The sequence below is a fragment of the Scyliorhinus torazame genome, chromosome 4 (assembly GCF_047496885.1).
Source record: "Scyliorhinus torazame isolate Kashiwa2021f chromosome 4, sScyTor2.1, whole genome shotgun sequence".
NCBI lineage: Eukaryota > Metazoa > Chordata > Chondrichthyes > Carcharhiniformes > Scyliorhinidae > Scyliorhinus > Scyliorhinus torazame.
Genome location: NC_092710.1, coordinates 32,374,349 through 32,391,921, shown reverse-complemented (window position 1 = coordinate 32,391,921; position 17,573 = coordinate 32,374,349). Strand labels below are relative to the sequence as shown.

Genomic DNA, 17,573 nt, shown 5'->3' with positions numbered 1-17,573 from the left:
ATCACTGTCATTGGGTCAAGATTCTGAGTCCACCTTCGTAACAGACACTGGGCGAATCTACACCACATATACTGCAGTGATGGCTCGCCACCACCTTCTCAAAGGTAATTGGGGTAGGCAGTAACTAGTGATCTCGCCAGTAATGTCCACATCCCAAGTGCGTGTAAATAAAATCTATGGCCTTTCATTCTTAACTTTCACCACCATTGGAAGTTCTCTCGGAACAAAATTGAATAGCATGGAAGTTGTGTTAAACCTACACAGTGCTTTGGTTCAAATCCACTTGGAGTACTGTGAAAAAAGAGGGTGTAGAACCTCTGGAAAAAGTGCTAAATACATGTACAACGTTGATACTGGAAATGAGCATGAAAGGTGGAATGTACCTCGTCTTTTTCGTCCCCATGGAGGACTTTATGATTTTAATGGGGTTTACGAACTTCAGTATAGAAACAATGTTTCTACTTTTGGACGAGACCCAAGTTAAGGACTATAAATACAAGACCGCAACTGATTAAATGGAATTGGGAATTCAGTAGATCTTCCTTTGCACCGGAGGATGGTGAGAATGTTTGTGCATGTTAATTATCATTGGGGGTGCTTGAGGTGAACATCATAGATGCGTTTAAGGGTAGCTGGAGAAAGACTTGAAAAAAAAGGAGAAGAGTTGAAAAGCAGATAAATTCAGCAGATCTATCGGCATTTTTAGAGAGAGACTGAGTTACCATTTAGTGTCCAATGTGACATTTCTCTTCAACTTGTTGGTGTGGTCAGATGGAGGGAGGAGGTTCTGTGGAGCTGGAGCATAAACGCTAGCATCAGCCTGTTAGGCAGAAAGGCTTGTTTTGGTGCTGAAAATAGTATGTGATGGCTGCTTCTGTCTACCTTACGCCATCCTTTCATAATACTGAGCACCATTGCTATGTTATCTAAAGCACCTGGATTGTAATCAAAAATGAACCTCCTATTTAAAGTTTTGCTTCAGGTTTGTATTTCTTCATACCAGGCTCTCTCCTTGTGTTAAGGGCAATTATAGCCACATTATAGCCATATTATAGTGTGAACCCGAAAGCTTCCTGCACTGCTCAAACAGGCTTTTGTTGAGGTTTTATTCCATTTTAACCAACGATTAATTCTGTAGGTAATTGGTTTCGATTGAGCAATGATGAGGGACAACATAGCACGATTCGAACCGAGATGGGGGAGACCACATAGATTTCTAATCCATTGCTTCAGCCGCACTATCACCGCTTCAGGCTTCGTACTGACATTTCATATGGGTTGATTGTTACTCCTTGGCATCTACATTCTCTGCCTCTGGTAATAACGTCTGAAATTCCTCAGCGTTTACTTTTTGCAGTCATGAAGCTGAGGTTATTACTTTAAAATGTTTTGCGAAGCTACCAACAGTACTAAACCTGTTTTAAAATTGACTGGCAAAGGATTAATACTGTTAGTAAGTTAATACTTTTAGCAGGCGAGGCAGCATTAGTGATGTAGAGTTAGAAAAATTAATGTTTCTACAGTGTGAGGGTCCCGGGCTGTGACAGGGGATTGTCTACAGTGTGAGGATGTGGAACTGGGGTTGCTGCTGATGTGCAGAATGTGGGTCTTAGGAATGTGATGGGGAGGGCTTGTCATACAATGTAAGGATTTAGGGGCCGTGTTATGTGGCTGTCTTTCTGTCAGGGTCTTGGGTCCGTGTTGTGGGGCAGTTGCACAGTGTAAGGGACTTTGGCTGTGATCACCGGGGTTGGGCACTGTAATTGGGGCTGGCCTTCATTAAGGGTCTTGGCGCTGTGCATAATGGTCCTCACATGCTGTGAGGATCTTGGGCTGTGATAGGGGAATTAGGTTGCAGTGTGATGGTTTCTAGCAGTGAAGGGAACAGTAATGCAGTTTGAGGGTCTTGGGACTGTGATGGGATTTGTAGCTTCATACATACAGTGAGGGTCTTGCCAGTCAGCTGGGGTCTGTCATACAATGTGAGGGTCTTGGAGCTGTGAGGGGCGGAGGGGGTTGTCATACCACGTGAGGGGATTGGGCGTAATGGAAGGACTATATATTTGTGGAACCTTGGGGTTGTGATGTGGTACTGTCGTACACGGAGGATCTCGGCTGTGACAAGGGAATGTCTTCTAGGTCTCGGCGTTATGAAGGGGAGCTGTCGTAGAGTGAGAGTGTCTCAGGACTGTGGGGTTATTGTTTTACAGTATGATGATCTCAGCTGTGGGCGGAGACTGTCTTTCAATGTGAGCATCTCTGGCTGTGACAGTTGCATCGTTCTACAGTGTGAGGGCCTTGAGGCTATGATGGGGCGTGTGCAGTATGAGGATCTCAGCTGTGATTGTGTGGTGTGCTTTCGTGCAGCTTTCTTAAAGCTGCGGTACAGTGTGAGAGCCTTGGAGTTGTGATTTTGGGGGTGGAGGGAAGAGTGTTTGTTGTACAGTGAGCAGGTCTCTGGCAATGATCCCAGTAAGCTGAGGGGTCGGGCAAGGCAAGAGGCTGCTTGTCCACAAGTCGGCTTTTAAGTCGCTCTACATGCGCACCACCATGCCTTGAACAAATGACTAATGCTTTCCAAAAAAAAAAACTGAAGTGTATGTAGGCTAGGGTAGTGGTTCCTAAAACTTGTCTTGACGTGGTCCCATTTAATGCCTCGGACTTTGCGTCATATTGTTGTGGTAGCAGAGTGGCTGGCACAGTTGCTTCACAGCTCCAGGGTCCCAGGTTAGATTCCCAGCTTGGGTCACTGTCTGCGCGGAGTCGGCACATTCTCCCCGTGTCTGCGTGGGTTTCCTCCAGGTGCTCCGGTTTCCTCCCACAGCCCAATGATTGGCCATGTTAAATTGCCCTTGGGTCAGGTGGAGTTACTGGTTTACGGGGATAGGGTGGAGGTGAGGGCCTCCTGCACTGTAAATTCCATGATCAATACTGACTTTGGGTGACTGTCTGCACAGCCTCACACTGAAGGACGATCTTTTAAAACTGAGATTAGGAGGAATTTCTTCAGCCAGAGGGTGGTGAATAGGTGGAACTCATTGCCATAAAAGGCTCTGGAGATCAAATCACTGAGTTGTCTTTCAGACAACGGTAGATAGGTTGTTGATTAATAAGGGGATCAGAGGTTATGCGGAATGGGTACTGGGTTTTAACAACTACGGGGACCCGTCAAGTGATCTTGTTCTTTTTTGTCCGTGGACGTGGCTTAATTGCATCTTCTGAATCGTGATTGGTTATACAACCACAGGCAACAATAAAGGTGGATCATCATTTTAGTCAGAAAAATATCCAGCAGGTTCAAACGCCCGTCTCAGTCAACCATGCAGCCCCCACACTCAACCCCTCTCGTGCCCAATTTTCTAATGGTCACTCTTTGATCAGTGTCACGTATTGTACTTGCAGGACAAAAGAATGGAAATGCTAAAGCACGTGGGCTGAACACAATAATAAAACGTTATTAAGATGGTTGAGAATGGTACAATGGCTTGATCTAGACTGCCAGAAAGCCCGCAAAGTAGCCGACGTCACGGACTATCACTTGACTAAACTCCTAATGGAATCATGTAACAACACACAGTAATCCACACATATAAGCATCCCTCCTCCTTTACTTCAAAGCTCCAAAGTAACAAATAACTACAGCATTTTTACATAGTCATCAAAACATATATACAAGGGTATGCATTAAATCATTACACAGAGGTAATACAATTAAGAGGAAAGACGATCTGGTGGGTGCCTATTCTGCACTGGTTGCCTGCAGACTTTAGGGATTTGGTTATCCTTGACCTGAGGAGGTACTCTCAGCTTCTTTTATGGATGTCTATAACCTGGAAGACATGAATCTCTTTTGCAGAAGGAAGGAGAGTAACAGCAGGAACTCTTCAGCAATCTCTGCTTCAGCAGATTGACCAAGATTCAGTCTCACAATCTGGTGGTCTGGATGGCATTTCCTCTTGAGTATATAAAATCAAAAAGCTGACCAGTCAATGCAGTGTTGAAGGAGGGGTTCTGTCTTTCTGAAGGGATGTGGCCCCAGGCAGACGAGGCAGATCCCATAGTACTATTTTGAAGGATTAGGAGGGGAGTTAACACTATGTCGTAGACGATATTTATCCCTTGATCTATATCACAAAACAAAATCATCCAGCTCTTTTTGCATTACTTTTTGTTGGATCTTACTGTGCACAAATTTGCTGCCATGTTCTGTCCATGATGCCAATAACTATATTTCCAAAGTAGTCCTTTGGTCATCAAGCACTTTGCCGTGTCCTTTTGTCATGAAAGGCACTGTATAAATACAACCCTTTTTTCCTGTCAGACTATCGACAGATCGTGTATCACTCCCTCAGTTCATCGCTGGGCAGCGTCAACATGGATTATGGCCACGTCTCCGGAGGGGGTCTATAAACACCTGACCCTTATGATGCTAAGTGGAGAATGTTCGGCCTCGGGCACGGCTGCTTATTCACCGCCCTTTAAGATCCTACTGCTCACCCTTCAATCCAGGAGTGCATTTACTTTCAGACGGGCGCGCAAACGGATGAGGAATGCATTTTTTCAGACGCTTGTATCCAGTGCTTAGCACAGCAAAAGCCAATGTACAAAGAAGAGTATCAGTGAAAATTTACACCACAGGTGTCTTCCAAACCATGTACTCGGTAGGTGTGAAATTCCAATTGACTCGGTAATGTGCTTGTGGATATTACCAGGTCCTGTGACCTGAATATTTCCCCCCTCACCTGGATCGATGTGCGCTCGCGCTCCTGAATAAATGTAGCCAGGTACTTCCTCCATTTGACTGTGATTCGTGATGTTCCTCTATGTGCCAGTTTCTGTGATCTACTAGGTTGACTGACGTGTCCATTGATCTTTCACACTAAAAGTAACAGGCTCTCTGCTATCTTTCTTTCTCTCTCTCCCTCTCTCTCTAGTTCTCCGAAAAGCGGAGGATCCTGATCGTAGACGAGCAGCAGCAGCGGGTAGAGGAGGCCGTGCTGTGCCAGGAGGTGGAGTGGGACCGTAACGCCGGGAATGCTGGCGGGCTGGTGTGGCCACGCTCTGAAAGCTGGAGCCAGGACATGGACGAGCCGGCGAAGGTGCTGGTGTCTGTGGCCGATCTGCGGGGCCAGGAGCAGCACACTCCCAAAGCTCTCCAAGGCCAGGCCCGCGACCGGCCTGGGGCTTCCCCGGCACAGCGCAGGCGCAAGTCGGAATATCCCCGCCGGCGGAGCTGCATCTCTTTCACTTTCGGTGGTCCGGAACCGAGCGGCGGCCGACTTGAGGAGGGTGAGGAGCAGGTGGACATCCGGTAAGTAGAGACCAGGTCCAGTAATAGGTGATCTGCCCAGCGTTAATGTTCATGGGCCTGTATTGGGTCAGAATACGAAATGCTTGAATTCCCAATAGGCGAACGATCGAGTTCTGAGACAGAGAAGTGCACCAGGCAGAGCGAGAGACAGTGAAGGCTCTTAGGATATCAGACCAGAAGTTTTGTTAGGCTACAGGGCGAAAACCAGAAACAATTTTTCTATTTGTAAAGCTGAGGAAAGGATACTTCACCCCAGGGATGATGATTCTGACCAATAGGGATCCATAATGTTAAATCAAACTTTAATTATTTTATTTTTAAAAATAAATTTCGAGCACCCAATTATTTTTTCTACGATTTAAGGGGCAATTTAGCGTGGCCAATCCACCTAACCACATCTTTGGGTTGTGGGGGTGAAACCCACGCAGACATGGGGAGAATGCACAAACTCCAGACGGACAGTGACCCAGAGCCGGGATTCAAACCCGGGTCCTCCGCGCCGTAGGATCAAACTTTAAAATAATCACAGAATTAATCACATTAACATCAACAAAATAGCTTTACAATTATCAGTTAAGCAATTCTTAAACAAAAGGAAAAGATAAACTTACTGTCTACACCTGCCATGATTTCCAATTAAGCAACCCAATGCAGTTCAATCACCACTTAAGTTAATAAAACCGATTACTTGCTTAGCTGTACAGAGACTTTTGGAGAAGAGCAGGTCCAGTGCACTTCTGTTCAGCCGAACAACATTTGGCAAGACTGCTGTTTAACTTAAAATCCTATATCAAACTCTTTACTCAGAGAGTGGTTAGGATGTGGAATGGACTGCCTGCTGTGATAGTGGAGTCGGACACTTTAGGAACTTTCAAGCGGTTATTGAATAGGCACATGGAGCATACCAGAATGACGGAGTGGGATAGCTTGATCTTGGTTTCGGACAATGCTCGTCACAACATCGAGGGCCGAAGGGCCTGTTCTGTGCTGTACTGTTCTATGTTCCATGTAAGACTACAGACAGACCTGGTTACTCCCAGTAATTACATCATCTATATCCCGCTAATTTCCATGACCTGCTTAGCTAAGAGTAAGCCCCGCTCCCTCAACTTATTTACACTCCAGAGAATCTCCAGCAATCATAACAAGATCTAATTGTGCTTTATCTATAACTAAATAAATCATTGGAATGAATGATTACCTCACCTTTTGCAACTCTTTAATTAGAGTTTTAGTAGACATACTGCCTGCATGTATTTTAAACCAGGTTTTTTTTTTCTAAATTTAGAGTACCCAATTCATTTTTTCCAATTAAGGGGCAATTTAGCATAGTCTGCACATCTTTGGGTTGTGGGGCCGAAATCCACGCAAACACGGGGCGAATGTGCAAACTCCACACGGACAGTGACCCAGAGCCGGGATCGATCCTGGGACCTCGGCGTGGTGAGGCAGCAGGGCTAACCCACTGTACCATCGTGCTGCCCTAAACCAGGGTTTTTAATAACTTTACTGCAACAGGATAGAAAATGTACTATAGAAATATTTCGATCTTTATCACAGCTCCAATCAGCCAGGTATGTGTTGGAATTTCAAAGAATGATTGATTATCAAACAGATCGCTTCCCATTCTTAAATGTGTATGAGCCAAGCAAACAAAACTTTTGATACACTACTTGATACTTCCTATAGATCACCAGCTAATGGGAAAGATATGGCCAACTGGATTTTCACAGAAATCACACTGTAGAAGTTACGATGTAGTGATAATGAGTGACTTTGGTTATCTGTGCGTCGACCTGGGACGTAATAGGCTAAAGGACAGAGAGTGGGAAGAGTTTCAGTGTACAGCTGAATTTGCTTGATCTCATTGTGTTTCCGGCCCAAGTGGCAAAGGGACTTTGTTGTGTGTGTTTCTCGAGACTGTCTTGGGTCAAGTCCATCAAGTGTCAATTAAATGACCTATTGAGGTCAGTGATCAAAGTATTATAATCTTTAGGTGAGCTATGGAAAAGGTCGAGGATCAATCTGAAATAAACACTAAACTGGAGAAGGGCCAATTTCATCAAGGTGAGAACAAGCTGTCTCGAACAAAACTGTACAGAAAGTTGGTATGCAGACACAAGCCTGCGTTTATTGCCCATCCCTCAGTTCCCTTAAGAAGGTGGTCATGGGCTGCCTTCTTGAACCACTGCAGTCCATGTCATGTCGGCACACCCACAACGCTATTATTGAATGAATTCCAGGATTTTGACCCCCAAAACAGTGAAGGAACAGCGATATATTTCCAAGTCGGAATGCTCAGGGACTTGGATGGGAACTTGCAGGTAGTAGTGTTCCCATGTGTCTGCTACGGTTGTCCTTCTAGATAGTAGTGGTCATTGGTTTGGAAGATGCTGCCGAGGGAGCATTGATGAGCGGCTGCAGTGCATCCTGTCGATGGTACGCACTACTGGTACTGTACATAAGTGGTGGAAGGAGTGATTGTTTCTCGATGGATGAAATGGCAATCAAGTGAGCTGCTTTGTCCTGGATGATGTAAAGCTTCTCAAGCGTCATTGGACCTGTACTCATCCAGGCAAGTGGAGAATAGTGATTTGCACCATGTAGATGGTGGACAGGTTTTGGTGAGTCAGGAAATGAGTTACTCATCGCAGGATTCCAAGCCTCTGACCTCTTTATAACCACAGATATTGTATGGCTAGCCCCGTTCAGTTTCTGGTCAATAAAAACTCTCATAATGCTGACAGTGGGAGATTCAGTCATGGTAATGTCATTGACTGTCAAGAGGGGATGTTTAGGTTCTCTCTTTTTGGAGATGATCGTTGCTTGACAGTTGTGTGGCGTGAATGTTACTTGGCACTTACCAGCTCAAGCATAGATATCCTGTTCTTGCTGCATTTGTACACTGCTTCCGTCGTGAGGTCGAATGGTTCTGAACATTGTGCAGTCACCAGCGAATGTCCCCAGACCTGACCTTATGATGGAAGGAAGGTCATTGATGAAGCAGTTGAAGATGGCTGGGCAGAGGACACTGCACTGAGGGACTCCTGCAGTGATGTCTTGTGGAACTGAGACTTTGTTAGTGCCAGGCATGACTCCAACCAACGGAGAATTTTCCCCCTGGTTTCTATTGACTCCAGTTTTTCTAGAGGTCCTTGAATGCCATGTTCTGTCAAATGTTGCCTTATTGCCTTGATATGAAGAGCAACCATGCTTATCTCCCCTCTGGAATTCAGCTCTTTTCTCCATGGTTGAACCTAGGCTGAGTGACCCTGGCAGAATGCAGAGATCCCCTTTTTAAGACCGAGATGAGAATTTTTCTGAGGACCAGCAGTGAAAACAATTTTCTTCACCAGAGACCATTGGAGGCTGGGCTATTGAATTTTTTCAAGGCTGTTTCAGACAAGTTTTTGATAGATCAGGCAGTCCAGGGTTATGGAGCAGATAGGAGTCAAGACGACAACCAGATTTGTCATGATCGTATCAAATGGCAGAGTATGTTCCAAGGGCTGACTGGCCCACTCCTGCTCCTATGTCTTTGTTCCGACGAAGAGGAAACGGTTTTGATGCAGTCCAGATACATTCCCATGAGATGGGCAAACTAACCCAGAGCTGCTCGATGTTGAGACCATGAGATGAAGTGGAAAGATTGTGCGGGTGACAAATGTTAGGTTCATAATACAAGTGAGAACTAGTACCTCAATTAGGCGGGGGAAAAAAGAAGAAGCTGAGTGGGTATTCCTCTGAGATAGTTGAAAGGAACTTCAAAATTGTGAGGGGACAGGGAAGACATAGCTAGAGTCGCTAGAGAGCAATTTGTTCCCGTTGGTACAATGGTAATGAGGGCGCCAATTTAAGGTGCTTGGTAACAGTAAGATCAGTAATACGAAGAAAACGTTTTTTTTGTTTGGCAACTTGTCAGGACCGGAATGCATTATCTTAGTGTCGCGAAGGCGTCCGAGTCTTTCAAAAGAGAATTGGATCTGCACCTGAAGGGAAAACATTTTCAGGGCTACAAAGATAAAGCAGGGAAGTTGGAGACGGTGCCATACTGGCAATGTCACTGAAGAAGTTATGAAGAAACCCATCCTAATGCCCAGACAACACTGGTTCAAATTCCACCACAGCAGATGGTGGAATTTAATTTCAATTAATAAAAATCTGGAATTGAAAGATCTTCTCAGTAATGGAAGCTGTCATCGATGGCCCTGAAAGCCCATCTTCTTTGTTAATGTTCCATTAGAGAACGCAAGCTGCCTCATCCTTACTTTGTCTGGCCCTTGTGTGACTCCAGACCCGCAGCAAAGTGGTCGATTTACCACTGCCAATATCTCATAGCATTATCATAGAATCATAGAATTTACAGTACAGCAGGAGGCCATTCGGCCCATGGAGTCTGCACCGACCCTTGGAAACAGCACCCTATCTAACCCCATGCCTCCACCCTAACCCCACAATCCAGTAACCCCACAATCCAGTAACCCCACCTGACCTTTTTGGACGCCAAGTCAATTTAGCATGGCCAGTCCACCTAACCTGCACGTCTTTGGACTCATTTCATTGAAGAATGAAAAAATAAGTGAGCTGAGATGTTATTGAGGAGACCTGGCAATGAGACTATGGGCCAAATGGCCTGCCCCTGTAACAATCGTGTGATTCTATGCAACCCAGAGGCTTCTCGGCAATCTTTACTGTTCACTGAATTTGCTGATCACTGCTGCCAGACCAGAAGTTGTGATGCCACCTTTATAATCGTTTTTTGGGCCAAGGTGGGTTAAAAGAGGAAGGAACGTGCTGATTCTGCTGCTGGGTTACAAGAAATGGGATAGGAGGCGATTTCTGCAAACCTAGGTACAGAACTAAATGAACTGTGTTTTCTTTTTGTGCTGTACATCCTGTGTATTCTATGTGCCGGTGCTAGCTTTTACCCCTTTCACAGGCAGTCCAGAGTATAGTTTTGAAGAGGCCTGTGTTGGGTACCTATTAGTATCAGGCAATGGGCTACCCGTTGTGCGATTCCCTATCTCACTTAATATGGCAAAATTGCCCCTTAATTTGAAAAAAAGAACATCGGATACTCTAAATTTATTTTTAAAAGAATAAAGATGTTGCTCCTTCTCTCGACCGAAACGGTAAACCTATTCATCTGACACTGTAACCCCTAGTTCTTGACATTCCAGCCGGGGACGGAAAGAACTCCCAGCAGCTACTTATTCACGTCTTCCAAACATTTACCCATTTGCAATGAGATTGCCTCTCAATCTTTGAAAAGCAACCAGATATATATCCATTCTACTTGATCTCTCCTCGAAGGGCAGATCACTCATCCAGGAATCAGTTAGTGAACCTTTATTCACCACCTCTGAGGCAAGTATATCCTTCCTTTGGTGAGGACAAGAACTGTATGCTCTACTCCATGGGATCTCGCCAACTCCCAATTATAATTCAAGCAAGAGCTCCTTACTCTTGTACTATAACTCTTTTCAATGAAGGATAGCAGCTATGTGATGCGTTTCTGAACTTTTCTATGGATATAGCTATTCTTGCAGTGTAATGGGAGCTTTTTTTCTGTATCAAAGCTGTCCTGGGAGTGTTCGGGTCAAAGTGGAGGGAGATTTCACAGCGACTTCATTTGAAGCCTACTTGTGACATTAAGCGATTTTCATTTCATTTACTCTGCATCTAATTTGGTGCTGTCCTTGACCTGGAAATGCTTGATGGCGACAGTGAAGGGAGCTGTACTCAGTATCTAGCCTGTGTTGTACCAGTCTTGGGAGTGTTTGATGGGGACTGTGTAGAGGGAACTTCAGCTGATTCCAACCCACGTTTTACCTGGCCTGAGAGTGTATGATCAATCTTTGCTCTAAATACTTGGATCTAAGACTTCTACATGTTCTGCCCCAGAGAGCTGCAGCTGCCAAATTGTCGAATATTTTCAAGACTGAGATTGATAGGTTTTTGGGCTCGAGGAATATAGGGATTGGGAGGGAAGGTGGTGTAGGCCAGATATCAGTCATTATCCTGTTGAATGGTAAAGCACTCTCAAGGAGCCTTTTCCTGCTCTTGATTTTTGGCTGTATGCGTATCGCCAGAGCTTCACTCTTCCAAATATGTACTCTGCCTGCCCTGGGAGTAGTTGGTGGGAGAAGTGTAGAGGGAGCTGTGCTCTATCTAACCTGAAGTTTTTTGGTGTCCCCCGCTCAGTCAGCCATGCCCACTGCTTATATGTTGATGTTATTACTGTGCCCTTCTATATTCATCATTTGGGATGCCATCCTTATGCACACTGCAATTTCCTTAGGCACACTGCAATTCTTTTATTCATATATTCCTCTATTTCAAGAATTGAATTAAATCTTATCCACCACTCCATGCTTTTTAGAAATCTGTTATTCATTAGCCCGTGAAGTATTAATTTGTCTGTTTTAGAAAATAATGCATTTTAATTTCGGCAGCACCTTTCATGAACACCCCAAAGCACTTCACATCTGAATATATACTTTTGAAGTGATGTTTCTGTTGTAAAGTTAAAAAATGTTCTAGTCAATTTTGTACTATTTTTGTGAAGATCGTATAGCCTCGAGCAGGACGACCAGCTACAACCCCCGGGGGAACGGGCAAGTAGAGAGGGAGAATGGCACGGTCTGGAAGACCGTCCTACTGGCCCTACGGTCCAGGGATCTCCCAGTTTCCCGGTGGCAGGAGGTCCTCCCGGACGCTCTTTATCACCCTAGGCTTTTGTTGCCTCGAACTGGACAATTCTAATGCTCAGCTGTCCAACTTGCATTTTGCATAATCTGGAGTCCACCTTGAAACTCTGCTGCCCATATTCACACCTTCATCAACCTTTCCTGGATCCTAGTCCGGTCCAACCTCAGTATTAGAATTATCACCTTTGTTTTTAAATTCCTCCATGCGCTTTTTCCTTTCCGATCTCTGTAGTCTGCTGCAGCCCGACAACCCTGTGAAATCTTTGTACTTCTCCAATTCCGGCTTCTGGTCCATCCCTGATTTTTATCATTCCACCATTGGCGAGCTTGCGGACAGCTCCCTGAGCTCCCTTCCTGAACCTTTTTGCCTCTCGCTTGGCTCCACTTAAGACTATTCTTTCACTATTGCTGGATCAAAACCCTGTGACTCCCTTCCTGACCGCACTGTGGGTGCGCTACACCAAATGGATTGCCACCGTTCAAGAACGCAGCTCACCGTCACCTTGTAAAGAACAATCGGGGATTGGCAATAAATGCACTTGCTGGTGACAATCACAATCCAGGCACCAATGTTTTTTTTTTAACCCGGCTCCTTTAAAGCTCCCTCCTTGAAAAACCTTACTTTTTGGCACTCTGTATGGAATGCTTTCTGAATCGGCATCTCTGAAGAGTGTTTTACTATATGACAGATGCAATCTAAATGGAAGTTGTTATACATTTACAGAATGCACCATTGAACAATGATGATAAACCTCCATGCCAAGTTAACAATTTGTACTATGAAGCAGTTTAGTTTATGGAATCTGATAGATTTCTTGATGTCATTTAGCATCTTTTTTTTACCCTGTCCACAGTAGCCTGAGAATCACAGTTCTTGTTTTACAGCCTGTACTCTCAATTCTCCTGATGAGACAGCGACCCTGTTTCATCAGACTTTACTTTCAGTTGTTCCGCATTTCCAATCCGCTTTCTTTCTTTCTCGAGCGACTTTATCTCATATCAAACCTTGCTTTTGCTCCAAGAGAATGGCCTCCAGACCTACTGGAGAGAGAATCGGCCCTCACAGTGGCCGTATGAAGAGAGTTTAACTGGATCTTTTGGGAGAGAATTAGTTGGAATCCTTCACCCAGACTGCAGAATCAAAAGTGAAACGAAAATGGAACCTCGTGGCTTTGAGAAACATTCCAACCAGAACCTGTTACCGGGCAGAGCACAGCCCTTTGGGCCAATTCATTGGTCACCTGCGAAATCAATCAATGCGAGTCATCACTGAGGCTAGCCAATGTCCAATAACCAGTCTAAAACAATACAGCCTTCTGGAATCTGCTTGTTTGATGCTGCTTACAAGCTACTTGGCCTTAAAATGACAAATCCATTAACAATCATGGATTAAAAATGTAACAGCAAAGATAAAAGAAGGGGGAAATAAGGGAGTAGAAGGGAACAAACAGGAAGGCCCCTTACATAATAAAAAGAAGGAACAAGCTGTATAAATCACTGGTTATGTATGCTTTAGTGAAAAAGATGGGGCCAAATTAGGCACTTTTTCGTTTTAAATATACAAGGGATCTTTGGCTTTATTAATGGAGGAATTTATAAATCCCTTATGCCCCAGCAGAAGTTGTGTCCAATCTTGGGCACCACACTTTTGGACTGTTGTCTACGTCTCTTGAGAGGGTGCACAGAAGGTTTAGAAAAGGAGAGAATTTGTGATGACCTCGGGGCACCCCAAAACCTAATTTAATGAAGTGATTTATAAGTTTTGTTAATGACGACCTCCCACGAACAGCAATACAACAAAGACTTAATCATCTTTTTTCGGGACAGAAATATTTAATAAAATAAAATAAATTTGCTTTTGGAATGTTAGATTATTCTCAAAAGTACAAGAAATGTCTAAAAGGAGCATTGGTGTGATTGATGATCTCTGGTCACTTTCCGGTTGATTACTGGGGAAATGATGGTCCTAATTCTAGAAAACATGGTGCGAGATAATTTCCAACTAGGCGTAACACCCAGTAGAAAACAACCAGCCACCAACAACACTATACTAAAGTGTCTGGAGATGATTTTTAGTTGTGGAATGTCGAACTGTATTATTGGTGGGGGCACGTCACCAGGAGCAATTTGAAGGGGTGGATTGAAAGCAATATTAAAGCATGTACGGCTTGTTCAATGTTGTCAATAGAGTGATATTGGATACTGGCTTGCTCTTTAAGTAGTGCCATGTGAGTTTCTGTGACCAGCTGAGTGGGCCTCAATCTAACATCACTCCAGAATACGGCCATTCTAACAGCACAACTTCGGAGTCCTCAGGTGGAATATCGAGAGAAACTAGGCTTCTTGTTCTGACTGTAGAGAAGGTAACGAGGAATTATAATAGTTGATGAAAACCACGAAGGGTTTCAAGAGAGTGAATAAGGAGAGACTGCTGCTAATGACAGGAGGATCAGTAACCAAGATCTCAAATTTAAGACAATTGGTAAAATAGGCACCGAACAGGCGCCGGAATGTGGCGACGAGGGGCTTTTCACAGTAACTTCATTTGAAGCCTACTTGTGACAGTAAGCGATTTTCAATTCATTTCATTTCAGAACCGGGGGAGATGAGAATTATTTATACAGTTAGTTGCTGTGATCTGGAACGCATTAAACGAAAGGCTGAAGGAATGGGAGTTGATCATTTTTAAAAAATGTCCTGAGTAAGGGGAAGGGATGTGGGATCGGGACTAATTGGGTGGCTATTTTAAAGAGACAGCATAGATCCTATGGGCTAAATAGTCTTCTGTGTTGTGTGAATCTAGAACAGCTCCCACGTTAAGGAGCTGGGGTGAGCGCATCAGAAAAATATGACTGTTCCTTTAAGCGTGGCAATGTGCAGCAGAATTGATAATGAACAACCGAAAGCTTGTTAAAGGAGACCAAGAAACGTGGTGGCAGGAGGCAGCAATCTCCAGCCTGCAGGCTGACAAAAGGGCCACTGTTCCTTTAAAGGAGGACCCAAATCTGTGATTCCAGAAAGTAATGGGATCCTGCAGAGGATAACAACAGGGCCAATGTTCCTTAAATAAGCCATTGTACAAGGGCGATCAAAGGGTCCACTTGTTTGTCCAGCCGAAACACTGGGCTCCCTGACTAGAGAGAGAGAGAAAGCGTGAGGAGGGAAGTTCAGCTTCACATACTTGAGCTTATCAAAATCTGCTGCCTGTATTCTAACTTAAACCAAGCCACATTCACCTTCTATCAACTTCATTGGTTCCGACTCTAGCTGCAGATTGATTTTAAAACTTCTCACCCTTGTTTTCAAACCCCTCCATGGTCTATGCCCTCCCCACCTCTGGCCCAACAATCCAGTGAGATCTGTGCTCCGTAATTCTTCTGCACCCCTGATTTTATTTGTGCCATCATGAGCAACCAAATGTTCAGCTGCTTAACTCTCGACTCAAATATGATCCCGAATGTTTTCTCCGCCATCTCTCACTCCTCCTGTGTAAAAAGAAAACAGACCACTATGATTATACCTTTGGCTCACCAGTCCTAAAATCATCAAGCACGGCTCAATGTCAGGTTGTTGTTTGAGAACACTCCCATGAAGTCCCTTCAGATGATTGTTAAAAGTTGCTATGTAAATGTAAGTTGCTGAGGTTCAATTGTAATGCTGCCTTGTGCCGTTTAGGGTAGCACGGCGGCACAGTGATTCGCACTGCTGCCTCACCACCAGGGAGCCGGGTTCAATTCAGGCCTTGGGTGACTGTGTGGAGTTTGCCCTTTCTCCCTGTGTCTTCGTGGGTTTCTGCCAAGTACTCCAGTTTCCTTCCACAGTCCAAAGATGTGCAGGTTCAATGAATAGGCCATGCTAAATTACCCCATGGTGTCGAGGGATGTGCAGGTTGGGTGGGGTTGCGGCGATCGGGCCAGGGGTGGAATGGGGCTAGATAGGGTGCTCTTTTGGATTTTCAATACAGACTTGATGGGCCAAATGGCTTCCGCTGCAGGAATTCTGTGGCTCCATGAAATAATACTGTGTCAGCTGCCCCGTTCGAGTGAGTACCATTTCTGACCACCTTGACACCCAGGATTAGACGTTTATCTTAGCTGTAGAGTCCAATGTTATCAATCCCTCGATCTCTTCCACTAAAGTGCTTCCCATGCACGTAGAACTACCTCACCAAATGTGTATATACGCGGACGGGCTATTCTGCAGTGAGGCATCACGGCCCTCTGACTTTCTTGCTTTATTTAATTGTTCTGGCTCGCTCTATCGTATGCTGAGCACTGCCAAATCATGAGATTTATCTTCAGCTCTATCCAGTCTGATTGAATGGATCATGTTCTGCAGTGAAATAGCAGCGGGTTAGTGAGGGGATTGCGATTGCTGCGCCTGTGTCTTTTGTAAAGGTACTTGTTGAATACTTCTTATTAAACATGGTGGCAAAATATTATCTCATTGGATTACAGGTGCAGTGTCTGCATGGATATAAAATGGGTAAATGGACTGAAATCACAGAAATGTTACAGCGCAGGAGGCGGCGATTTGGCCCATTGTAAAATAAATGGGAGCTGGAGTAGACCACACAGCCCATCGAGCCATTCAATAAGATCATGGCAAACCTTTAGCTTCAACTCCATTTTGCTGCCTGCTTCCCATATCCCTTAATTCCCGAAAAGAAGAGAATTTGTCTCCCCCATCCTGAAATGTATTCAATGAAGGAACATCCACAAGCCTCTGGGGTAGAGAATTCCAAAGACTTGCAAAACTTTTGAGTGAAGACATTTCTCTGAATCTCCGTTCTAAATTAATCTCCGCCTTATCTTGAGTCTCTCCGCCCATGTTTTAGATTCCCTGATCAATAGAATCAATCTTTCAGTGACCACCCGATCAAGCCCCTTCAGAATCTTGTAGGTTGCAATGAGATTGCCTCTCTCTTCGCCCAATTTCCTCAGCCTCATCAAGGGACAAATCCCTCATGCCAGGGGCAAACCTAGTGAATCTTTGTTGTGCCGCCTCCAGTTGAAGTATATCCCTTAAATGAGGAGTCCAAAACTTCATACAGTAATCCAGATACACCATCGCCAAAACTCCTGTAAAACTGTAGTAAGATTCCAACCTCTTCACAATCAAGGTGAACGTTTCCAAAAAGGGTTTGATAAGGTACCACACAAAATGCTACTTAATGAGATAAGAGCCCATGGTGTTCAGGGACAGAATATTAGTATGGATAGATGAGTTGGGATAAGAAGGGAATTTTCAGGAAGGCAACCTGTAACTAGTCAAGGGCCTCCGGGATCAGCGCTGGGGCCACAAATATTTAAAATATAATTGACTTGGTCGAAGGAAGTGAATGTACTATAGCCAAGTTTGCGGATGATGCAAAAATAGGTGGGAAGGTAAGTGGCGAGGATGACACAGTCTACAGAGTTTTATAGACAAGTGAGTGGGTAAATAATTGGCAGATGGAATATAATGCAGGGAAATATGAAGTTATGTACTTTGGAAGGAAGAATAGAACATACAGTGCAGAGGGAGGCCATTCGGCCTATCGAGTCTGCACC

General features: G+C 44.5%; 1 protein-coding gene across 8 annotated transcripts in view; it reads left to right on the top strand.

Moving 5' to 3' along the window:
• Window positions 1–17,573, top strand: part of zfp91 (ZFP91 zinc finger protein, atypical E3 ubiquitin ligase) — a 154,759-nt gene that overhangs the window by 19,384 nt on the left and 117,802 nt on the right. For all 8 annotated transcript variants that reach the window (XM_072498147.1, XM_072498146.1, XM_072498145.1 and 5 more), the window contains exon 2: window positions 4,935–5,311. In XM_072498147.1, coding sequence (XP_072354248.1) covers window positions 4,935–5,311 — 377 coding nt within the window. The remainder of the gene's footprint in view (window positions 1–4,934; window positions 5,312–17,573) is intronic.